The sequence below is a fragment of the Talpa europaea genome (assembly GCF_964194135.1).
Source record: "Talpa europaea genome assembly, chromosome: 14".
Lineage (NCBI taxonomy): Eukaryota > Metazoa > Chordata > Mammalia > Eulipotyphla > Talpidae > Talpa > Talpa europaea.
Window position 1 is genome coordinate 39,936,433 of NC_140082.1, and position 25,482 is coordinate 39,961,914.

The following is a 25,482-nucleotide window of genomic DNA, read 5'->3' on the forward strand; positions in this document are numbered from 1 at the left end:
ATGTCTATGCTGAGATAAACAAAGTTCCCAAACTTAAATCAGAACCAAGAATAGTAATTTTAGGCTAATATATTATTCTTGTGATTGGCATTTTTTACATTTTGAGCAAAGTGCATAGTGAATAAAATCAGTCACCAGAAATGATCCTTCCATGAACTCTCAACCTCTTTCTTTTGAGTCACAAGAATGAGAACTTTTAGGTCTGGTAAGTACCAGGATAGCTTCACAATTCAGCCACAGAGGACACATGTGGAGTCACTCATTTGTCATGGGAGCCCCCAGCTGATAAATGGCATGATTCACTACATAGAGTTCCTGTGCAGAGTTAGCAGAACCAGCTTCCAAGAGATACATGCTGAGTCTTAAGTTAGAGACAATAATGTCCCCAGTCAGCCGTATTCTAGGGTTGGCGGACCCCGCACAAGGTTGAAATAGCCAGCCAGGGCTCCAAGGTCTATGTAGAGAGAACGCTGCCTCTTCAGCATCTCTGATTCCTCAGTGCTCCCTGTGCATGATGAATCTGAAAAAGAAAACAAGGGGAAAAAATAATAAATGATCAGGGAACATGTTTCATAATAAATACCACTGTTCTTCAAAAAAATATTTCACTGAACCTAATAAAACAACATTCAAGCTCTGGTTTTATTATAGACTAGTTTTTGAACACTATGGGATGGTTTATACAAAAGAATATAGACAAAAGAGTTCAAAAAAGAGTCACTGATGACAAGAAATTAGCTAGAAATCCTGGCCTATTTCCCAATGTCCCAGATGGTTCTCTTTAAATACATAAAAGTCATACAAAAAACAAAACAAAAAAAACAGAGGAATGCAAACAAGCATTCCAGACTTAATAACTGGGCTTGGGCCACAGCATTAAGAATGCCACAGATTTTAACAATAAGAACAGAAGCTCCATTTCCACGCATATTCAAAGAGCCTGGGATGAAGACTAACTTTCCTAGATGGAGAGATTCAGAGGTGGCAAAGAGATTTTAAGCAGAGAAAGAGATAAATGCAAGTTGACTTCAAACTCAGTATTTTATCTGTGCAGAGCCAAGGTCTGGAGTAGCTTATCATATCCTCAGACTTTCTAGCAGCAGGACTTTCATGCTTGATTTATTTTTATTTATTTACTTTTTTTATTTCTAAGGCCAAATGATAGTCTTTGTTGCAAAAACATAAGTCAGAGCAGTACTCAATGACCTTGTTACTTACATTTGCATTAAAAACAGGTTACAATTTGCTGGTAGATTAGTCAATATTTAATGCTTTTGTTAACATTCTTGATGAATTTCTCCACTATGGCACTTAGGAAATTGATTTATTAGGGCTTTCATGAATTCCATCAGAGGTTTGACACAGACAGAAAAAGAAGACAAACAAGAAGTGCACACAGCAGGGGCCCATACCAGCAATGTTCTCAGGAAGTTCCAACTCCTTCCTACTCAGCAGCCTCTTCCGCTCAAAGAGGGCAGAGTCCAGACTCTGACAGCGTGGTTGCTCCTCTCTGGGGGGGTTCAGAGCTTCATGTTTGAGCAGATCTGCCGCCCTGGGGCGGTGGTTGGGGTTCCTCTGCAGGGCTGCCTTTATCAGCTCTCTCATGCTGGGACTACAGTCATCTGCAATATCTTCTAATGGAGGCGCTTGCTTGTGGATCTGGGAACAGACCAGCTCTCTTAGCATCACTGGTATGGAAATAGATCCTTAACAGGCAAAGCACTCTGATAACATCACCTAAAACACCCTTTGTTTCCTATGCATGCCCCACAGCAAATACAGTTCATATACGAAACAAGTTTTCCTTTAGTTTCCTAAGGACATTGAGTCAAACTCATCTTTTGGTTTAATGCAATTGAAAATACAAGCTAAGGGTCTCCCCGGTGGCTCAGCGGTTGAGCACTGGGTTGCAAAGCTGCCCGCAGCCTCTGCTGCGCTGGTTCGATCCCCGGCTGTTCCCGGCCACCGGGGAGGGTCCCACATGGCACGCAGACCTCTCCTGCTGCCCGCTGCTCCCCTCAGCAGCGTACCTCCATCCTTCTGCCTGCTCTGCCCCTGCTCTGGCTCTGGTGAATTCTCTCACCCTCCCGCGCTTCTGACTGTACCCAGTGCTTGTATAAATAAATAAATAACTCTTTAAAAAAAAATACAAGCTAAGTTTTAGTAGACAGTGACAGCCATACATCTGAAAAGGGAGTATCTGTTCCTGAATCTCTCCATGGTAAGAAAGGAGTTACATGTTTCACCATCTGCCAGGCTGGTATGAGTTTCTGTAATCTAATATCTTCTTCTATGAAAGTGTTCAAAGGACCTGTCTTCCTTGGCTCAGATTTATGTTACTCTGATACTATTAAGTGGCATTTCATTTTCTACACATAACAGAATAGGATATTATTTTTCTCTGATGCACATTTTTATAAGCTTCCACTCATATAGCAGTGTCTTCTTTGCAAAAATGGGACTTTCAGGTTCCTCTCATTGGTCACTATTGCACCATCATCCCAGTCAGATGAGTTTTATAGGAGGGAGAGTGGCTCTCCTGAGCAGGTGGGGGAGCCCACTTACTATGTAGAGGTAGGAGGGGTAGGCTGAGCGAGGGTAGCGCTTCACCCAGGGTGGGGTGCCGGTCTGCATGTGGATGAGTGTGGCCCCCAGGCTGTAGATGTCTGCTTTGGTCGAATGGCCCCTGCATAGGATCACCTCTGGGCTCATATAAATCTGAAAAAAGAAGAGGGAAACAGCAGTGTGACTCAGCCATCTGGGTTTCCATTTTCCTAATCCAGTTCTAGAAGCTGGTGCTTCCATTGTACTATATTTATTGCATGCTTCACCTCTTCAGGAAAGCATGCCATTGCTGTGTTAAGCTAAGGAGAATACTGCAGACTCTCTTGGGGAGCCTGGAACTCCCACTCATCAAATTCCTGCAAAGCACTGGACAATATAGTTAATTTTTCTATTGAGACACCAATTCTTTTCATATTTAAATGAAAAGCACAAGTTACTTCTTTACCTCATGCTTGTTATAAATTTCCAAACCTCTAAATATCCGCAATAATAAAAGGTGGCAGAAGTCCAAGAGCACTAACACCTAATACTTGGAAGAGAAGAACAAAGTGTAATATTACAAAAGTGATCCTGTTAGGGGGAAAAGGATGTCCCAAAGCTAATTCCATACAGGCTTTGTGGACTCCACCCCCACCCCAGGTCAAAGCCAAAGACACTGGGAACTCCAAATCCCATCACCACCAAAGGGAAGGTGGCTGGGACCTGAGGGTGGGGTTAAGCAGCCAGGTGGATACAAAAGGCAGACACGTGGGCTTTGGAGGATCCCCCATTTTTGGCTCTCTGCCAGCTCGCAGCGTCCGGCCAGCTCTGAGAGTGACTTTGGGTTTCCAGGTCTTCGGATCGGGTAGGACGCATTAAAGACTTTATTTCTCTATTTTCTCCCTGAGTTGTACATTTTCCTTATTTCTTTTTCGCTTGTAAATAAACCTTTTATTAACCCTTTTGTGTGTGTCTGTAGTAGAGTATTCATAAGTCCCTTTAAAGCGCACGGGTGAGGACCCACAGCCAGGAACCCGTTTAATATCGGGGCTGCTCTATAACAGCTTGGCGCCCAACGTGATTTGCAAGTTTCACCCGTGGTTGGCCAGCCCAAAATAATTTTTCTTGCGTTGGTCAACAATCCTAATTAGTCATTTCTTAGAACTACTACTTAGTCCTACCTACCATATAGTCCAGTGTCTAAATATTAAAGGTATGACATATTAACATCATAGTCAATGCTGAATAACTGCAGCCAGTTTTAGAAATAATTTCTCTAAGAAGTGTTTGTTTTTAAACATAAAAAAGAAAGAGAAAAAGAGAATAAATACTGGTGACCAGTGACTTGTAGTATAGCTGGTAGTTAATAGCTTAATTATCAATATTTAGTTTTAAGGAGTTTCTATACTGTCATTTGAATATGGAGGAGGAGCTTTGTGTTCCTGGAATACACTTCAGAATAAAGAACTGGTTTAGAAGACAGGAAATTACCCAGTTTCCCCATCCAAATCCTGGTCAGCTCCTCCCCACACACTGTTCCCGGCTGGCCTGCTTTTGTTTTCTGCCTCTCTGTCTCTCCCCCACTGGCAACCCCTCACAAACAGACTAAACTGAACTCCTTGTTCTTAACCTTTCGCTGAAGCAAAGTCAGAGTATTTGGATCCTGAAGCATCTTCTTAGCAAGTATAATCACAAAGTTAAACAATAAATGCCAGGGAAAGGCTGGTGGTCAATTGTGCACACTCACCTCTCCCCCCTTGCTTGCTCTCCTCAGCGAGGGCTGTGTACAGTGTTTATCATCAGTATTACCAACAGCAGTTGTGCACATGATAGTGCACCCTGGGGGTGACAACATCCTGTCTACCTGGTGACCCAGCTATAGCCCTTAGACCTCGATGGCTCAGAGGTCCTGCTTCCTTAAGTTCTACAAGAATCAGAGCATCAGGGCACAGTGTTTAAGTAGTGGCTGAGGGCAAGCACAGAAACAGACCTTACAGAATCCAAGCGAGGCTCTCTGAGGGTTGCAACCCCGCAGGCATGAGAACGGGAGAACAAAGAGTTGACCTGTCCACAGTTCATTAGAGAGGGAAAGAGACTCTGTGTGTGTGTGTGGTATGAATACATTTTAACTTACATGAAATAAAAACAAACTGACTCAGAAGAAGAGAAGGTGTTAAAAAAGACCATGATACAAAAGTAACTCTAGGGCCTCACTGGTGGTGCAAGAGGTTAAGTCACAGAATTATGAAGCAATCTGCAGCCACTACAGCAAGAGTTAGATCCCTGGTGACCCACATGGCGCAGCAGACCTCTCCTGTCTCACCTGCTGCTCCCCTCAGCAGTGTATTTCAGTCAATCCACCTGTTCTGTTCCCCACTCTGTCTCTGGTGAATCCTCTTACCCCCCCGCACCTCTGGCCTGTACCAGTTCTTGTATGCATAAATTTTTTTTTAAAAAGGTAACTCTAATTAGTTATTTCAATCGATGTTTTACTTTTTCTCCATACCATGTAATTCAAAAACAATAGATTAAATATGTGCCAGGTTAACCCTTTATATGTATTAAATGGTTATAATATAATGTTCTGAATGTGAATGAATACAGCAAAAGAGAGTGTGTTTGTTATACTGTGGGGATCAGAAATCACCTACAGTTATGAAGTAGACAAGTGATCAAGATCTCATGGAAAGCAAATCTGCATAGTTGACTTTGGCTAATAATATCTTCTTGAATCTTTAAGTATGAGGAGTATATACAAGCTTGCTGAAAGGTTTCACTGGTGATGTCACAGCCTTGTGCTTGCTGTCAAACTTAAATTCATGAAAATCATACAGATGGTCCATGCACATTGATGAGAACAGAGTTTATCACTCTTAATAACAAAGCATGTTTAGCACTTCATAAAAAGCAATTTACACTTGCTGAAAATAACGTAGTCCAAATACTATGATCACTGTGACATTATGTCATAGTGAAGCATACACTCTTTTTTGGCTAGAGAATTTCAGATAGAACATGCCTTTCTTCAATCATTGCAAAATGTTCAACTTGATCGCACTTCCCAGAAGAGAAAGGTATTTCCCATCTTTAATACCACATATAGTTTGTTTTTCAAACCAGCTTCAGGAAAAAGGGTAGCGAGTCACATGTCTGAACTTCTGAGTAATGCCAAAATATGCTGAAACATTTTCCTGAGAAAACATGTTGTAAGCATTAGGTCTTAATAGGTTTTATGCTTTGGTGATGTATTCTTCAGATTTGGGGACTGAAATATTCTTTTTAAAAAGTCTACAGTTTTCTCTTCAGATACTATTCTGCTCAAAGGCGAACATCAAGATTCTTTTTTTCTCAAGAATAATTTGAGTAACATCAGCAATAAGAAAGATTTCTTTTGCTTCCCAGAAGAGTCTTTATTCTGAGGGAGTTAAGAAAAGAGTTTCAAATCTTGACATGAAATGAAGATAATTTTTATTTGCACTATAATTTAATTTAGTTCAGTGCAATTCTTCTATTAGCTAAAGACTGTCATTTGGTTGTGTTGAGGCACAGGACAATCAAGTGCCCTATCTCCACACCCTGGGGACAAGTATGTGGCTGGGAGGCTCTCACACTTAAAGCATCCCACATTTTGGAGATTAATCAGGAAGAGAGCTTCTATACTCATTTACCTTCCCAGCTGCATTTACCCCCAAGGCCACCATAATCTACTGCAAACTAAACCACCAGTCTTTTAATAATTCTGGTAAATTAAACTATGTCCTTTCACTTATGAGTGAGGAATACTAAGGTGATGAGGTCCTTGTTGGCATCATCCTGTGCTCCATCCCTGGTACCTCAATGCCTGCCCCACAGCACATGCTTAATAGCTTAATAGGGGCTTGGTATGTGAATCAACCATACAGTCTAATGATATGATACTGAATTATATATGTTACTTGACAGTCCATGGATGCATCTCTCTGAATCTCATTTAGATTTAGGATTTTTAAAAAAAGATTTATTTATTTATTTATGCATAGTACTGGGGTATAGGCCAGAGGGGGGGAGGGGTGTGTGTGAGAGGATTTACCAGAGACAGAGAGGGGAGCAGAACAGGCAGATCTACTGAAATACACTGCTAAGGGGATCAAGGGGCTAGACAGGAGAGGTCTGCTGAGCCATGTGAGTTAGTTCCCTGGTTTGGGATCAAACTCAGGCCGCAGTGGTGATAGCGCTGAGATTCAACCCCTATGCCACCAGGGAGGCCCAATTTAGGAAGTTTTTTTGGTTTTGTTTTTGTCCAAATGAATTAAATATTATAGCTAGCTTATATTTTCAAATAAGATTTATATATGCAACCCTAAGCTTGAGGTTTACTATAAAATCCCTAGGATTAAATATAGATCTAATAAGTTATAGGTTCCCAGTAAAAATTATTAATGACCATAACAATTATGGCTTTAATTGAACCAAAACAGTAATATTAGTATACTATGACTACACATATGAGTTATATTAAAAAGCTACATAGTGGTTAAACCTTAGACTTTAGACTCAGAAAAAACTGGGTTCAAGTCCCAGATCTATCTGGCTGAATAACTTTGGGCACTTTATTTCAACCCCTATAAGTTCAATTCCTGATTGTAAAATGGGAATTTATTTTCTTACTGTAACAGTATTATCAATAAAAAAGCTGTTATGAGAATTAAATATTATAGTTCATTTAAAGTGTTAAAATGAATACTTGGCACAGAGTAAGTGCTCATAAAATATGTTCCAACAATAATAATGATTTAATACAATGCCTTTTCTCCCCTTCTTTGTTCTTCTTTCCCACAATAATTCTAGAACATTTTTCCCTTTTACTCTTAATAAGATATAGACCATTCTTGGGTAAATATAATTACCTCTGTGCCTCGGAGGTCCTTAGGGAAATAGATATCTTCAGTCATCTGAACACTTAGGCCAAAATCCACCAAAACAGCTTTTGTGGACATGAAAACAATATTGCTGGCTATAAAGAGAGACATATTTGAGTAAGTAATTGCTTATTTACCCATAAATAAAATGAAAACATTATCAAAAACAAGCCCCAAGTCAGAATAGATTGAAATGTTTTCCTGATTGAGCTAGGCTTAATATAGTCAAAAATGGAGGATAAATTTGGGTGAAAGTTTAGATAAAAATCACTTTACTTCTGTCAAGAATTCAGCTAATGTGGGTCCAAATTATCATAGACATTAATAAGTGCTCATGATACAATATGCAAGACATGGAAAAAGCCTCAATGCCTAACAATGGGTAAGTGGTCAAAGGAAATGTGATACACTATGGAATGTTATTTGACCATAAAAAAGAAAAGTCCTGCTATTGGGGAAAACATGGATGGAACTTGAAGGCGTTATTTTAAAAGAAATAGGTCAGAGAAAGACATACTGTATGATCTTACTCGTATATGGAATCAGTGAAACAACAAACTCATAGAAACAGAGAAAGGATTGGTGATTGCTGGGATTGGGAGTGGAGGAAATGTGTGAAGATGATCAAAGGGTACAAACTTCCAGTTATAAGACAAATAACACCTACAGTTAATAATACTGTATTTGAAAGTTACTAAGGTAGTAGGTTTTAAAAGTTCTCATTATAAAGAAAAAAATTATAACTATATAAGGAGATAGATTAAAGCTTACTGTGTTGATCATTTTGTAACATATACATATATTAAATTGTACACATTAAACCTACAAAATGTTATATAACAATTCTCAATAAAACTGGAAAATATAATAATGCTCAAGAACTTGAGTTTCAAATTCTAAGAAATATACATACTATTATCAAACCACTTTTCTTACTCAAAAAGTAAAATACTCATTTTTTTCACCAAAAGTTTTGTTAGTCCAACTTATTATTAGCTAATAAGGGTTTGAAGTAACATTCTTGTATGTTTCCTTATCATATCTTCAGTAAAATACATATTAAATGACTTATTTAATTACCAATTTGGTATTCAAAATTAAAAATTCTATTTCTCAAAAATATGTGAGAAAATATATTTCTCAAAAATACATGTGTGTTTCTAAGTTACTATTTTAAAAGCCTATTAACAAGAGCATAGGCAGTAATTAATAGATGTAGGCTGTGGTCTTTTCCACAACACTTGGATAAACATCTCTTATGACTTTGAAAGCTCTAGTGACCCACACGTGATTGCAAAATGTATTTCAAGACTTCAGGGGAGGAAGGTGAGAAGACCCCAAGGGAGCCATTGGGGTCATTCAGACTGAAGGGGCCAGCCCATTTGCCTCTCATCTAAGTCTCTTTAAGCCAACCCAGTGCACATTGAAAGATAACTCACGTTTAATATCATGGTGAATCACTTTCTTTGAGTGCAGAAAATCAAGTCCCTTGAGAACATGCTTTGCCACCCAAATAATTTCAAATTCTCTCATTGGTCCACAGCTTTCCAGTTTCTCCAGAACTGACCCTCCCTCTCCTGCTTCCATAAAGAGATGGACAGTTTCATCCCATAGAACAGCGCCATACAACTCAGCGATGTTCTCATGCCGGAAGCAAGCCTGGATTTCCACATCAGACGGTTTAAATTGGTCTACTGGGATCTAGAACAACAACAACAAAAGTAAGATTCTAAACAACACTAGTATAATGAAAATATATATAACATAGGTCAACTCATAAACTAGAAGGCAAATAAATACTGTCAAGAATTTTCTGATCTTTATGAAATTGCACTGCCAAGTTAAAATGCTTGCTTCAGACCTACTTTTACATTATGTCAGCTTTAGGTGAACAATTCAGAGAAAGAAAATAAAAAGCAAATAATTAAAAATTACTTTCATTTAGAGTGTAGAAATCCAAAGAATTCCTCATAATTGAATAAAAGAGATTGTTCCCTATTATACTTGTAATTTCCATGACATCTAGATTTTAGTTTGGATTTTCAATATTTCAACTTGTTATGAGAAAATGTAATGATTTGGTTCCACAATTTGTGCTCTAATGATGGATTTAAAATAAGCACCGGGCATCTATTCTATGGAAAATTAGAAGCTATTAATAAAGAAGTTGTTCTTTCAACTTCTTTGAAAAGAAGTTAAAGTGTGAAATGTCCCCCCAAAATAGTAAGATTCTGGGGTCTCCCTGGTGGTACAAGGGGTTAAGATGCAGCACTATGAAACTACCCGCAGCCACTGCAGCATGAGTTTGATCCCTGGCCAGGATGGTGACCCACATGGCGCAGCAGACCTCTCCTGTCTCACCTGCTGCTCCCCTCAGCAGTGTATTTCAGCCTGCCTGTTCTGTTCCTCACTCTGCCTCTGGTGAATCCTCTCATCCCTCCATACCTCTGGCCTTTACTCCAGTTCTTATATGCATAAATAAATAAATCTTTTTTTAAAAAAAAGTAAGATTCAGAACTACATAGTTTATATTCCCGTTTGTGAAAAAAAAAATTAACTAAATATACACATGTCCATAGAAATTTTCATGAAAGATAATTAAGACTCCATTAATAGTAGTTACCTCAGGTAATATTCTTTTGAACTCATTTGGGGTTATTAATCAACATATGTTTTTCTTTTTTTTAAGAAAGAAAATGTAACTAACAAACTATAAGTAAGAAGAAAAATTCGCAAAGCTATTTCCTCAAACTTTTTGCAATAAAACTGAAAACCAGAACACTTTGGTTCTAAGATCTTCATAAAATGTCTTCAGATGTTCCTTAAAGAATTGAACATGTCTCTTCTAAATGCAAGCTTTTTCTAAATGTCTCTTCTAAATAGCTTTCTGTAACACCTCTCCTTTTTTTCTTTTAATAAGCTATATGCTGACAAATCTTTACGAAGGAATAAGAAAGGTCAACGTATGTGTTGATTTTTTAATTACACTAAGAGAAACTGAGATGATATTCAGCAATTGTATTTTATTTTATTTTTTGTTAAATTAAATGTGAGTTTATTTTACTTCATGCATTTAAAAAAAACTTGAAACAGGTACATAAATGATATCTATCAACTCAGAGATTAGTCAATTAAGCAACATCTAAATCAAGAGGCGGAATTCCACCATCATACAGAAACCCCCAGCTGACCCCTTCTACAGTGGGTTCTCAAGGGCATTTATGAGCCTGACTACCAGCAGCATTGTTTTGTTTTGCCTGTTTTTGGTCTTCATATATGTGGAATGAGTTTCTTACTGTAGATTTTATTTGGTATCTGGCTGTTTTGCACCAACATAATGGTCTTGAGATTCAACTACATTAATACAGCTGTAAATTATTTATTGTGTTTGTTGTATAGTATCCCATTGTGTAAATACACCACATTTTAGCATCTGGCAACTTTGCAGTTTGGGACTATTACAAATAGTACTGCTATGAAGACCTTAGCACATTGTTTTTGATGATCACATGGTCATGCCTATTAGGTGTGCACTACAGGAGTGGAATTACTGGGTCATAGGGTGTGTGTGTTGAGCTTCAGTAGACACTGCCAAGCAGCTTTCCAAAGTGGGGCACCTCCACAATGGAATGTTTAATAAGAAGAAATGGGGTCTTTTTAACAATTGGTCTATATAAATTCAGCCCTTTAATCTGCAGCTTTCCTACCTTCTGCTTCCCTGCCTGATCCCTTCTGGGTAGGATTAAAGGAGCAACACACAGATTTGCTTCTGCAAAATAGCTCTCTCTGCACGCTAGTCCCTTCACAAGAGGGATGAGGTTATACATGCTGGTGCTAAAGAAGCCAGCACTTTCTTTTTTAGTCAGGGCAAACTAGATTAAAATCAACTATGCACTTAAGCAGATTTAGGGGCTGAACAGCCCCAGCTTGCAAACGAATCCATAAAACACAGATGCTTTTGGACAAGACACTCTTAGATAAGATCCAGACAAAGGCTAACAAGTGTTGTATAATGCAAATAAACAAACAAAAGCCACAATGTGAAACGTGCAAGTGTACACTGTCTGGTTACAAAGTACATACCAGTTTACATGCCATTCTTTTCTTAGTCTTTATATCCTGTGCTAAGTACACTTTTCCAAAGGCCCCTCGTGGAATGAAATCTGAACCAATATTCCTGTAAGTCAGCTTCCAAGGGATGAGCAGAACATCAGAGTCTATTTGGTAGCGTCCATTTTGGGGAGTAATCACCTACAACAAAATAAAAATGCAGGAACATGAGAATGTCAGCAAAGTCCTTTTCTAAAATCCACCCATTAGAAACTGGCTACTTCAGATCGCATTCCTACACAGTGTTTGAAATGAATGTCACTGTGCAACCCTAACAGCGGACTGAGACTATATTTAGAACTTTAGCAAGACAGCGAAAGCATGTAACAGAAACACGTCCCTGGTCAGACCTCATCATATTTCCATCTAATTGTGAGTAATTAAGTGCCACCTAGAACTTAAAAAAGGTATTTACCTAAGGGGGCATAAGTATTATGACCAAACGGCTGAAAATAAAGATTGCATAAATATAAACTATGCCTGCAAGTTGATTTGTTTCCAATTAAAATGTGCTAACCTGTCAGTCTGCATAGCTATTACTCACACATGAGGCATACAGAGAGAGCATGGAAATTAACCAATGATCCTGGAGGACTCTGAATTCAAAACAATGTGTTACGCCAGAACTATGATTTGACAGTGTAACATAAATAAAGTAAGGGCAGAATTATTTCTCATCTTCTTACTCAATATGTATTGAGTGCACAACAAATTCTGGACTCACTGTTTGGTCTTGAGGAGGCCCCCTATGAACAAAAGATAGATGACCCCTGACTTCCAAGAGTTCTTGTGTAAGCAGACACATAAAACAAAAGGTTTCAAAACCAGACGATTCAAAAAAAAATTTTAAAAGATGTATCCTGACAGCAGAGTGGGCTATAAGCATGTGTGTATTTGCCAAAACTCATCAAACTGAATGTTTAAGATCTGTGTATTTTACTGCACATAAGGCATATTTTGACTTTTAAAGAATAAAAAATTAAAAGGAGAAATTATAATTAAAAGTAAAGCAAATGAATAAGGTAATCTACAGGAGATAAGACCTGGAGCATGTGCCTGAAAAAGGCTTCAAGCCTTCTTTCAAGGGATAAGGAGTCAAAATACAAGCTTTCCCTAAATATAATGAGGAATATGGCCTTAGATTATGAAGTCAGGAATTATGAAACTAAGTGACACTAAGTTGTAGCAAGTATAGGAGAAGCTGATGGGGAATGTGGACCACCCAGGAAAAGAATGAGCACCTGCTTCATCTGTACACACATGCAGCAGCTCAAATGGACCACGGTTACGGGAAGGTTCAAATAACCGTAAGGATTATTCAGTCTCCATCACTGCTAATCTTAGCCATACCGCACAAACAGATATGCTCACTATTAGTCAGGGAATAAAGTTGAGATCAACTCCACTACTTAGAAATGTGAAGTCACTAAATTTAAAAATATTTCCTGAGCACTCCGTTGGTGAAAGATCCTGCATCATCAGGGGAATGTACATGCAGACCTCAGTCTTGCCTTTGTGAAATATGACCTCCTTACAAGTGTCACCTCCAGTTACTAGAGGCCTCTTTTTCCAGCATGCTAAGAATGATGAATTTAGTCCCTTTCCATACTGAGACAGAACCATACTCACAGCACTCAACTGCACTTGTTTATTGCCTCTCTCTTGTTATTAAATATTTACAGACCAAATTTCATCCTATCTTCCCATTCAGTATTTAATGTACCTTCATCAAAGTTTTACTTTTGTACAATATAATTTGTCATAACCCAATGTGACCCGGTTCTCTTAGTTTATCCAAGAGGACAAAAAAAATAATAATCATATTTTGAGCACTAATTACAGATGAAGCACAGTTCTGAGCACCTTAATACATTATCAAGGTCTCAGAACAATCCTATGAGGTAAGCACTATTTTTACCTCCATTTTACAGATGAGAAGATGGGCTTCCAGAAGTTATGTGACTTGCTGGTCAGCGACAGTCAGAATTCAAATGCAGGTCTGTCTAACCCCAAGTCATCCCTTCTATTCTTTGGATAAGAGCCTTCTATCTTCCAGAAGACTTTGACTAAAGCTGAACCATGAGCAAAACCCAGCTATTAAAAGCCTATATTTACATGTTGCTGAGCGTAGTTTGAGTTCAAATATTGCAAGTTCCTTCATCCCTGCTTCATTATCCCCCATATTCTGGGGACCCTCTCCTAAGTGCCTGACAAGTTTCTTGTGGTGCCATTTGTTGACAGACCCTAAATGTTCAGTGTGATATGCTAAGTCCTACATAGTCCCTGGTTCTTTCCCTCCCCCCACCTGGATTCTTCCCTATTTGAGTTTAATATGATTTCCCCCTCTTTTCTTCTTTCTAGGGGCCATATCAAAATCTCATGGAATGCTATGCTTATCTCTGCCAGTTCTTCAACCTACCAAAGTCATCTTCAAGTGTAGATATTATAATAATCATGCTTTTGATGTCCTCAACCAGATCACTAACCAAACAACACTAGAACAGCTCCGGGAGGATATCTTTAGAAAAATTTGTAGGTAATTTAGTAAGAATAAATTCATAATTCATAAGGGATCTATGTGATATGGCTGCTATAAAGTGGCTGTGACACTGGGCTATATTAAAAGAGGCATATTATCTAGAATAAAGGCAAAACTGGCCTTTTTACTCTGCTGGTTACACTATAAATTGACTGCCACAAAACGACACAAGGAAAGTAGCAGACACAATTAGAAGTGGTGTTTTGTTATTTTTGGAAGAGAGAAGATCTAGGGAATTTGTAACCTTAACAATATTTTGAATTCTGTCACCCCCTGCACCTCTGGCCTATACCCCAGCTCTTGTAAATAAATAAATTTACAAGATAAATAAATAAATACATAATTTACAAGATAAATAAATTTACATGATAAATAAATAAATGAATCTTAAAAAAAATATTTTGGAGGACTGTTGTAAAGAAGGGGAAAACCAATTGAATGCAACAACTCCCACAATGACTCCCATTGATTCAACCCTTATTATGTGTAAACAGGTCACATGCATTCACTATTTGTTCTATATAACTATACTGTGGAGTGAGTGCTAAGATGTTACCCATTTAATAGATGAGTAAATGGAGGCACAGAACTGTAAAATAACTAGCTCAAGGTCACACAGCTAATCCACTTCAGAGCTGAGATCCATACCCAGGCATAGGTCTCCAGTTCTCACCACTACTCATCATGTATACCTTTTTTATGGCCAAAAATTGGGACTAGGGCAAAGAAAACACCAATGCATTTAATTCTAAATAACTAAAAATTTTCTTATAATCAGAATTAGATGTGAAATCTACCGCCATAATATGTGAGGAGGTCTTCATTGTGGGAGATTTTCAAGCACAGAGCAAAATGCTCCATTAATTATTGGAACCAATAAATGGGATGATTTAAGCATCGGACAAAGTTTACTCAAGCATTGGTAAGGTTTCTTCAGCCCTGAGAAGCTCTGTTACTAACCATTAGGGAACAGCACTCCCATCTCATACTCACATCTCTGAGTGAACCCTTTGGGGATCATCAACTCCCATAAAATCACCAAAAAGTCAAACATTTGGAACCCACTTTTGGTTATGCATCCCTGCATGTATTGGTCTAGATTATAAGCACTGTAGCATTCTCACACAGCAGCTCCTAGGTTAGTTACCTAAAGTTTCTTCCCCAGGCCCTGCTGAGTGTTGGTGGAATCTTTAACAAATCCTATTTTTAGGAAAATAGCACCCACACGTACACACACAAACCACCATTCAACATTCCTGTGCTTCAGGATAGTTTCATAATTTCTGGTCCTCTGCCCTAATTCCATGGGCATTGTGGTTGTTGATTGCCTGAAACACAACATGTCTCTAGACCTTTATGCCTTTGCACATACTAGTTAGTCTCTTCATCTGAAACACTCCTGGATCTCCATCCTCTTCATTTTCCTCTTCATTTGGCTGACTAACTCAATACTTCAGACACCAGCATAGACATCAATTACTCCTGGAAGCCTCTATGACATCCTCTTATTTCCTACCTACCCTCATGGCTATGTGAAATCTCCCTGTGTGTCCCCATAGCAATTAGGGGTTGTATTGGGGAAGACCACACTGTCTTGTAATTGCCTGCTTACTTGTCCCCTGAATACACCAGGCAATTAGCTACCAGAGGGCACAGACTGCTCAACACTGTATCTCTAGCAACTAGAAAAGTTCTTGATACACTGTAGATGTTTAAGCTCTATCTAGCAAATTGAAAGTATGATACTTGAAGGAAAGCATCTGTTCTATCACATGTAGACACACTTTACTGATAGATTTTTACCTTATTTACTAGATAATTTATATTTGTTACATAGTTAGTTATTATGTAACAAAACCGAGAAGGAACAGCAAAGGAAGCTCAGCACAGATAGATTTTGATCAGAGCATTAGGTGGAAGACAATGGGACAAGAAAGTTCTTAACAGTAGGATGGTTCCAAGGAGAGCACCAGGTGAGGAAGAAAGGGAGCTAAGGGTAAGCCTTTTCTCAGACTAGCTATGATCAGATATGGCAAGTAGGCATTCCTTTGCCTTTATGAAAGGGAGCGGTAATCAGTCACGAGAAGTCACAGGGTCTCCAGAGTCTCCCGCCACCAGACTCATTTGCCCAAGAGACACAGTTAGATTCCTGCAGTTAGATTCCACAGTTAGATTGATGATAAAAATTTCACTTTATTTTAATATCTTCACTTCTCTCCTTTTCTGCATCACCTTTTTTTTTTTAAATTCAGAACTTTCAGGAAGTTATTTGTTTCTTATAATCTCCCTGAATTCCCTTCTGTACATACCCAATAAAGTTCCAAGGTCCATCATAAGTTTGATGGGCCAGAGGAAATATACTTATGATGCTATGTATTTACAAGCAACAATAGCTTATTCTGCATATTTATCTTTAAAATACCCATTTTAACAATTTAGTGTTTTAAAAAGAGAGAAAACTACATAAATAATTATGTTTCTCATTATAGGAATTTGTAATATTTTAAACCAGAGTTCTGCAGCTATATTTTAAAAAAATCAGGTATTACTTTAGTTCAAATTATTACTTCTCATGCATAAGAAACAATAACATTCAAGGTAAAGTAACAGTTAACTATTGAATCCAGTTTGGTATAGTCAGACCTGAGCAAGAACCACAACTATACAAAATGCAATCTTGCTCACATATTGAGCTATAATTGAACAAAACTGATTTCTCACAGGACAATTTACCACATAGCTGACCTAAATGACTGTGATGTTTTTCACTGAATGAATATGGTATGCAAAAAACCAAAATAATTAAGTACCCTATTTAGACTCTAATCATTCAGCACTAACCTCCCCCCTACATTAGATATACCAAAGGAAAGGGAGTCACTTTCATCAACAAGCATGTTTTTTGAGTCACCCCTACTCCTTTGCAAGTTTTCTTTTTAAAAAATGAGATTACCTTTAGCCAGCAACTATATTTACCTTTGACATACTGAAAGACTCACAGAATCCCAGGTACACTTAACACATCACCTGATCTACTAATGTGGCAACAAAATGTTGTCACAATGTTTTGGATTATTTACATACTTGGGATGACTAAGTACCTACACCATTTGTCAGTCATACTTCAATTAAAGAGAGTGAATCTATGGATAGCTATTTACTGTCCACAACTAAATTTCTGCAAGAACTAAATTTAGTCAGTATTATAGTGTGACATTTCAAAACATGACAAGAGAGGAACAAAATATTTAGCCCTCAGAAGGATTTATTAAAGACAAAGTATATTTTTCCCTTTCACATGAAAGATTCTCACTAAGTCTTTCTCTTCTGCCTAATTGATAAATGAGCCTTATAATGTTTTAAAAGAATTGTTAGATTGGGCCTCCCTTGTGGTGCAAGGGGTTAAGACACAACCTATGAAGCTGTCAGCAGCCACTGCAGCACGAATTGAATTCCTGGACCACCAGGGAGCAATGCACAAGGCACAGGAGACCTCTCCTGTCTCGCCCCCTGCTTTCCTCAGCAGTGTACTTCGGTCAGTCTACCTGTTCTGTTCCCCACTCTGTCTCTGGTGAATCCTCTCACCCCCACCTACCTCTGGCCTGTACCCCAGCTCTTGTATGCATAAATAAATAAATCTTAAAAAAAAAAGAATTGTTAGATTAAAGTACTTTCTTTTTAATTACCTACTTGAGGAACAACTACTAAAATATGATCAAGATTCTTTGAATGGAAGCTTTTATGAAGAATTCCTGCAACATTAACATGGAAGCAATTCTTATAAATTTTCCATTTTTTTTAAAAAATAACACCTGGTAGCCCATCTAAATGGGCTTTTAGATGCAATTAAATAAAGCTACTGTAGTAAAGCTGGACACACTGCACTCAACTGATCAGGAGAAATAAAACTTACCATATTTAATAAAATTCCAGATTCTTGTGGTCGGTGTTGATAAAAACGCTTGGTGGTATTGGATATGTGGTTTGCAAAAGCGAGTAAATCCTCCACAGTTCCATATCTGACCGACGACAACCAAGGCGTCTCTTGACCACTGAGTAACAGAGACTCTGAGCACTCCTGGTTTTGATTACTGTCTTGACACATAGTCATTAGACTTGGTTCTTCACATGTGTAAAGATTTTCCATAATGTCTATTACATCGGAAACGTTCAAATGTTTAATTAATAAATCAATTTCTTCTTTATTGTCACTTCCAGTGCTCATGTACTCCATTACTGTTATGCTTTCTAGAGAGTCTGTAAAAGCAAATACAAATAGTTTATTATATTTGCATCTACATTTGCAGATAATGGTAAACTGAAATACAAGAAGGGGGAATGGGCTTCTGTGGAATGGGCTTCTCCGTGCCCATATTTATAAAATGCAAGTTCTGTTCAATAGAGTATGTGAATTCAAGTTGAGAGGGGAGAAAAAAGACCTCAGATAACCCTTAGTACAGCACTCACTTTGCAGAGAGGAAACCTGAACTGCTGAGAGCTTACTGGGTACTCAATGAACTGTGGCATCAGCTACTGCCACTGAAGACAAACTTTCATTAAACATAAACACCAATTTGAGCAGCTCAAGAATATGTAGAGCTGACTCCACACCCCTTTACATCTTCCAACCCTACAAACCCTTCTGCTCTCCCAGGGAGCGATCCTCACTGCATGGAACTCTGTGGTTATTATGCTTTGGGTGACTTTGAAGAAAAGAATCACTTTCTAAAATCAGGAACTAAATTGGCAAGCATTGAAGTCAGAAGCATGCAAAATGAATTTTAATCTAAGCAAGTCTGATGGTGATAAAGTTTTAGGACTAATTATGATGCAATGGATTCATGCAGCTCATTTTGAAGAGTGACAACAAACTCGAATTCCTGGTTCTATCAGTGATTAGTACCAGAAAGAACATTCATTTAACATGTGAATCAATTTTTTTTCTCTTCAGGCCAGAATTCTTTAATAGTACAAAGCATACATCTTAAAGTCCCAATAATATTAATTTAATATCTCTAGAAGTTGTGGTATTAAAAAGAGGCCAGGAAAGTCAAGTCTACGGATAAAGCTAACTAGCTATACTAGTCAATAGTGTACTTCAGTTCCTATATCCAAATTGGGTGCCACACCTGGTCATCTGTAAATGAGAAAAAGAAGGTAACTTAAAGGTAAAAAAAAGATACTATCACTCAGGACTTTATAAGAACTCCATTCCAAAGGACTAAAGATAAAAAGACTTAAGAGGTCTAAGAGAATTTGGAAGCATGTATGTTTACTTAAACTATTATGCTCCTGAAAACACAATCTCTTCCTGAAAGATATTTTAGGTTCTTAAAAGCACAAGACCTTAAGATATTTAACTAAAAGCCACAGGCTCAACCTTGGAGCTCAAGTACAAAGCTCCAGGAAATGTTCTACTTAGGAGCTACCAGCACCTGCAAACAATCTAGTCAACAGTCTCTGAGTGAACTTCATTTGAGAAAAGAATTAGGCAACTTCATGTCAACATTAACTTCCTTGATCATATTCTGATATACAAATTACGTCTTAGGAAAGCAAGCTAGCATCCTGCAGTCTGGTGTTCCATCTAGAATGTTCAAGGTCAAATCCAAATCCCTTCATACTGTCTGCAGGATCTTGGGTATCTTAACCTCTTCACCTCAACTTACCCCATCTGTAAAATGGAAGAACAGTACTCACTTCACAAGGTGAGAATTTAAGAGTTTATGCGCACATGTCTAGTGCACTATAAATGAGCTGTGTATCTGGTGGCTGCTTCTATGTGCATAAAAGAGAGAGGGTCTGAGTCAGAGCCCAGCTTTGCAGTTATCACATTAGACCTCCTTTCTTATCTGCAAATGGGATGTGGCTACTATTCCCCTGGTTTCCTCACAGTAAGATTTGAAAGATTGTATCTAAAATAAGAGGCAAAGAAAATAAACTGTATGAATTGCTTTGATGGCTGTTATCACTACAGTTCAATCTAGCCAGCAAAGGAAGCTCCCTCTCAGAAATACTGCACATCTTTGCAGGAGATTGTGATTCAGGTTCTTGGAGTTTGTTGAATTATGAAAGGTATTTGTTGGGTTAATGGAGGAACATTCAACTTTCACTGAGCCATTTAGTTACAGTTTCTTTTTGTAGAATGTGTTGTGAAATAGAAGTTAAAACAGAAACTGCCTAACTTAGGACCCCAGTGACCAAGAAGTTCCATTGCTCCTAGACTTACATATCAGATGGTTGAACTGAGAGAAAATAAAAAAAAGCTAACATGATTCAAGAAAGAGAGGCAAAGTCCATGTATTTCAAGTCAGTGATCTGATGCAGAGAAAAGAGACAGGTTAGGTTGTGATGTTTAACCCCTGAATTTCAACCTGGGAGAGAAGGGAAGGAAAAGGGTGGGGTGGCATGTGTGACAGAGACTACCCTGGGTGCTAGGTGTACCTCCTTAGCAATGCAGGGCTGGGCTCCACTCTACAAATCAATGCTCCCCAAGCAACATTGTTGAGGAGTCCACCCAATCAATGCCCCTGCAAAAAGCCTCAGCAGTTTCAGGCCTCAATTAAGCAAACAATATGCCAATGGGTTTCAAGTTATTCATGATCCAGACCTAGCTAGAAAAGTGTGAATTGTAAAGGTATTCTACTTTAGCAATAAAGGTCTCTCCCCACAGTTTCCAATAAATACCCTCATAAACTTCCTACTTCTTAATGTAGAAGAAAATGATGCCAATTTTTGAAATGATGAGATGGTAAACACAGTCAAAATTATTTGCTTTGAATTATTTTGGAAATCAGCAATAAAACCCAGAGGAAATCACATTCCTTAATATGAATGACATACTCTTGGCTATTTCCAGCTATATACACAAAAGTTAAGGGTTTCCTGGCAAGTGTGAATGAAAATGATCAAGACTACACGCACAACTACTGCCTTACAAAGGATGATTATGTCTTGTGTAACCATTTAAAAGATTTTTCTGCCAAAGTAGTACATTGTCTCTCAGGGCACAGCACTTACATTTTTGTTCTCAGAAAACCCCAGAATGACGCATCCGAGCTGCACAGAAGCTTTCCAAACCCTAGATGCCGCAGCCATCCAATCCTTCTTTAGGACAAAGTCCATCAGAGCCACTTGCCAGAACTACTGCCCACAACCCTCAATCCATCAGAGTTGACGGCTTGCGGCAGAATCAGATTATGTTCTACTTGGCAAATACTTAAGACGCAGGGCCCAGACATGTGAAGCAACTGCTTTAGTGTTTCTTTCCCTGCTTTTATTCAAGAGCAGTCCTTTCTTCTGGGCCAAAATATCTTTCAAAAGGGAAACAGACAGACTGTGCAACGGTTCACTTACAACACAGCTTGTGGTCTTCCCTGTTCGGTTTAGGATAATTCCCGAGCAAGCGGCCCTTCTCTTTCTTCTAGCGTCATTATTCTACCAGAAATGAAATAATTTCAGTCCTGATCTCTCATTACTACCAGGAAATAACTGGGAGATAACTTCTTCCCCCAAACATTGTTTCTTACCAAAAACCCATCATTAGTGTTCTGCCATCACCACCCTTTAGTCACAGAATAGCGTCTGCTTATTAGCGTAAAATTAAGTTTCAGTTATTTAAAAGGCTTTTGCTCCACCACCCCCATGCTCTTCCACCGATCCCTCACGGCCAGGGGAGGCTAAAAGGGATTATTCGTGCGGGCAGAAGAGGGGCCCTCAGCCCAGACGCTGCACTCACCGTGTCTCAGCAGGCAGAGCCTGGGGTCCCGGCGGCGAGCCCGCGGGAGGTGCAGCGACGGCGGGACCCTGCTTCCCGGCTCACCGCCCAGACCCGCAATGCCAACAAGCTCGGGATCCGGGAAGCAGAAGGAAGGGGGAGGAGCCGCACGTCTGCACCCCGTGAAACCCTTGCGCAAGGTGCTTTCCAGCTGTGCCGGCTGCACCCGCTGTCGGTGCGGAGGGCAGAAGTTCGACAGCTCGGGCTGCTGGCACGCCCCCACTTCCCCGAACTCGGGGGTTCTCCTCTCTGACGGAGCACCCTCCCTTTCAGAGTGGAAACCTACTGGGCACCCACGAGGGTTACAACCAGAAACACACCCCCGAGTGGCGGAACCCTGGAGTTACCTGCGACCTTCGCGAGCCCCCGCTGTGGAGCGCTGCAGCAGCGGCCGCCCTGACGCCCCGGCGAGCAGCTGGTGGCCGACCCTGCGGGGCCCCGCGCGCCCCGGCCACGCGGTCCGCGGGCGGCGGCAGAGGCTGGAGCCACGGCGACCGGCCCCGGAGCGAGGCGCGCCGTCCGGACCCGAGCGGACGAGTGAGTCCTGGGCGGCCGGTGCGCTCAGGCCGTGCAGCTCGGCGCCTGACTCACCGCGTCTGCACCCGCCGAGGGGCGGCGCAGCGGACGCCAGCCACCGCCTCCCCGACTTTTCCATTTCCCCTTTCTCTCCGTAAACAGAAAGGGACTGCCGGGTTGCGGGGAAGCTGGAGCCCCCGCGCAGGGAAATTCCGCCTCCCTCCCCCGTGCGCCCTCGGGGCAGCCGGGCGGCGCCGGAGGCGGGACTAAGGACGTGGGGCGCGGCGCCGGGCGCGCGCGGGCTGCGCGCTGGGGTCCGGGCGCAGCGCCTTCCCTCCCCCCGGAGAGCCGCCCCGCCGCCCTGGCGAGGCCTGGGCCACCTGTACGAGTTTCCCCCGGACCTGGACCCCGGAAAACCTGGTGATTGAGAGGACCCCGAGGCGGAGCTGGGAGGGGCTGCCCTGTCTCCGCACCCCTTCCTGGTCCCCGAAGGAAGATCGTGTTTCCTAACGTGCTCGCGGCCTCGGCGCCACTCGGGTGTCCCAGGTCCAGGCGAAAAGGACACGCACCCAGGAGGGTCGCCCTTTTCTGCTCCCTCCTCTGCGCACCCGGCGTAAGAGGCGCTGGAGCTCCCCGCGGCGCTGCGGGAGGCCCGGGCCGCGCAGGCCTTCTCAGAACCGCGCGCACCTGTCCCGTGGGGGGAAAGCGTAGCGCTGGCCCAGGTGCCGTCGGCCCATGTCCACACGCAAGTGCCATGATCGCGATCCGCACGCGCGGTCTGGGTGTAAAGGTCTGGGGAAGCCGAGGCATAGTGGGTCGAAACCTGGAGTGTAACCCCTGGAGAGGGGTCCGCACACGCCGCCAGCTAAAGCTGGTTTTGTTCTTTAGTCTTTACTGGAACTGCTTATTTTTGCGCGGCACCGTTCTCTTACTAAGTGTATTTGCACCAATGCCCTCCTCTTAACCCTAGTTTCCAGCCTGGGATTCCCTGATTCACAAGAAGATCAAAGATCATTTATGGTGTTCCTTCTTGAGGAGAAAGCGTTTTCTCCAGGCGAAGCAGGAAGAAGGTACTGGGGAATAGCTCCTCTCTCCAAGAATCCACTCTGTCAGCCATTCGCAGGACCTACGGAATTGCAGTCCCCCACCCCAAACCCTACCCCAGGACTAAACTATCAATAGTATCAAGCACCATAATAATATGAGCCAGACACTACAGGACAGTCCAGAGAAGGAGACATAATGTAAGGTAGACATCCTCTCAGCCTGCCAACCCGGACGGGCCCACATTAAAAAGCCAGGTAGGGCCCACATTAAAAAGTCCCAGGTAGGGCCCACATTAAAAAGCCCTTGGACTCCGAGTTCTCAAGTCCTCCTCTTTCCAGCACTCACGTGCTTTCCTGGCCCTCTCACCCACACTCCCTGCGATTCCAAAAAGTGCTCCGGATTCTCTGAGAGTCTCCACATTTTTTTCTGTGAAAAGTGACTTGGCTGTTCTAACCCAGGAAATCATGTGGGAATTGCTGGCGGCCCTTGGCTGGCTGAGATGAGCAGCAAAGCCCTCTGTGTAGATCTGAACTCCCATCATTTCTCAGGATGATCCGAGTGATTGACAGTCACGGAGTCCCTCAGTAAAAGCAGCCCAACTAACAAATAAAATTGAGAGAATTGATTGGACACTAAATCACAACCCTCCCCTCCGCCCAATATTTTTAAACCCTGGAGCCAGGCGAGTGGTGTAATGATAATGATATCCACCGTGGTGTCCCGAGTGTCTAGAGAAGAAGCCCTTCTTGGGGCTTGGGACTTTTGGATCTTAGGGAGAGGGATGCAGCTGAGGTACTGATCCAGCAGGGGCATCTGCTTGTAGGCTGGAAGAAGCCCCACCTGCCTGCTCACTGACTCAGTGGAATTTGGCCTTGACTCAAGAGCAGATCATCCCAGTCTCCTCTGGGCTGAAACTGAAGGATGAACTTCAGCATTTTCTCTAGAAACCAGGTTGTTTCTTTAACTGCAACGTGAGAGATGTCTTTCCCTCATCTGTTGTCTTTGAGCTAGGAGGGATGAGCTTTATAAGTGTTTTAAAAATAGAAGCATAGAGCCACTCCCACCCCCGCCCCCTTGAATGAGCTCATTAAAACCACACCTAATCTTCTGGGAACTAAGTATTAGCCTTACTTCCTACATAGAGGTCTCCCAAATAGAGTTGCATTTTAGAGGACTGGTGAAAGATTGTTCAAGCAGGGGTCCCTGGTCATGAATGCCTTAGGCTGTTGCAGTTTTGATCTGGTGAGGTGAATGAAGAGGTTTTATTAAAAATATTTTTAAAGTCTAAGTAACGATTGGATCTGGGGACTGGAAAAAGACCGAGAGAAAAACTGAAAAGAAAGAAAAAATGTTTGGAGCCCTTGCATTTTTCTTGATCAGGTTGTTATTACACATAGGTGTGCAAAAGCAACCTCGCTCTTTCAGGAGCATGCCAGCAATGTGAGTTTTAAAGTTGCAATGCCAGTCACTTGAGCCAGAGTGTGTCCCACCTTCCAGGACTTCTTCAGGAAGAAGTCTTTTATGAAGTGCATCACAAGATGACTTTCTTGACGTTGCTCACAGCAGACAAGATGCAGTACACTGAGTTGCAACCTGCCACTGTCTACTTGAAGCAGCTTTCTCTACTCAGTTTGGGATAATACTGGGTTTGTAATCTAGAGTTTGGAAATCAGAACTCACTCACAGAAACAAAATGATTAGCAATGCATGGCTTTGTTGGTCTATGGGACACCAAAGGGTACTCTGCATTAATAAATGTAATGTAGATGGTGTTTTCCAATCTTTTTCATAGCCACAAAATGTAACTTTTAGAGAATACTGGAATAAATTGGGGGAGCCCAATTTGTGGCTTGTTAGAAAATAGGTACTAAATTTTCTCAAACTATAAATAGCAATAAAAAGTATGCTGCGAGGATAATTGGATACTGAATTTGAACAAAGATTTTAAAAAGATTTGTTTGAAGTTAAAAAGAACTTGAGTCTGATTTCCTGAGCTTTTCTCTGTATGATTTTCTTGAAACAACATGCATATATTTACTAATTTAGCTGTT

The 25,482-nt window shown here is 40.8% G+C and overlaps 1 protein-coding gene across 1 annotated transcript; it reads right to left on the reverse strand.

The window, feature by feature from the left end:
* Positions 1-389: 389 nt before the first annotated feature.
* On the reverse strand, positions 390-18,343 carry MAP3K8 (mitogen-activated protein kinase kinase kinase 8; the record flags this gene model as incomplete). Its single annotated transcript, XM_084253561.1, has 7 exons — positions 18,005-18,343; positions 11,526-11,693; positions 8,882-9,143; positions 7,431-7,537; positions 2,566-2,718; positions 1,413-1,659; positions 390-520 (listed from the first exon to the last, which is right to left on the reverse strand). Exons 1-7 carry the CDS (start codon positions 18,323-18,325, stop codon positions 390-392), a joined length of 1,389 nt encoding a protein of 462 aa, XP_084109687.1. The 5' UTR covers positions 18,326-18,343.
* Positions 18,344-25,482: the final 7,139 nt, after the last annotated feature.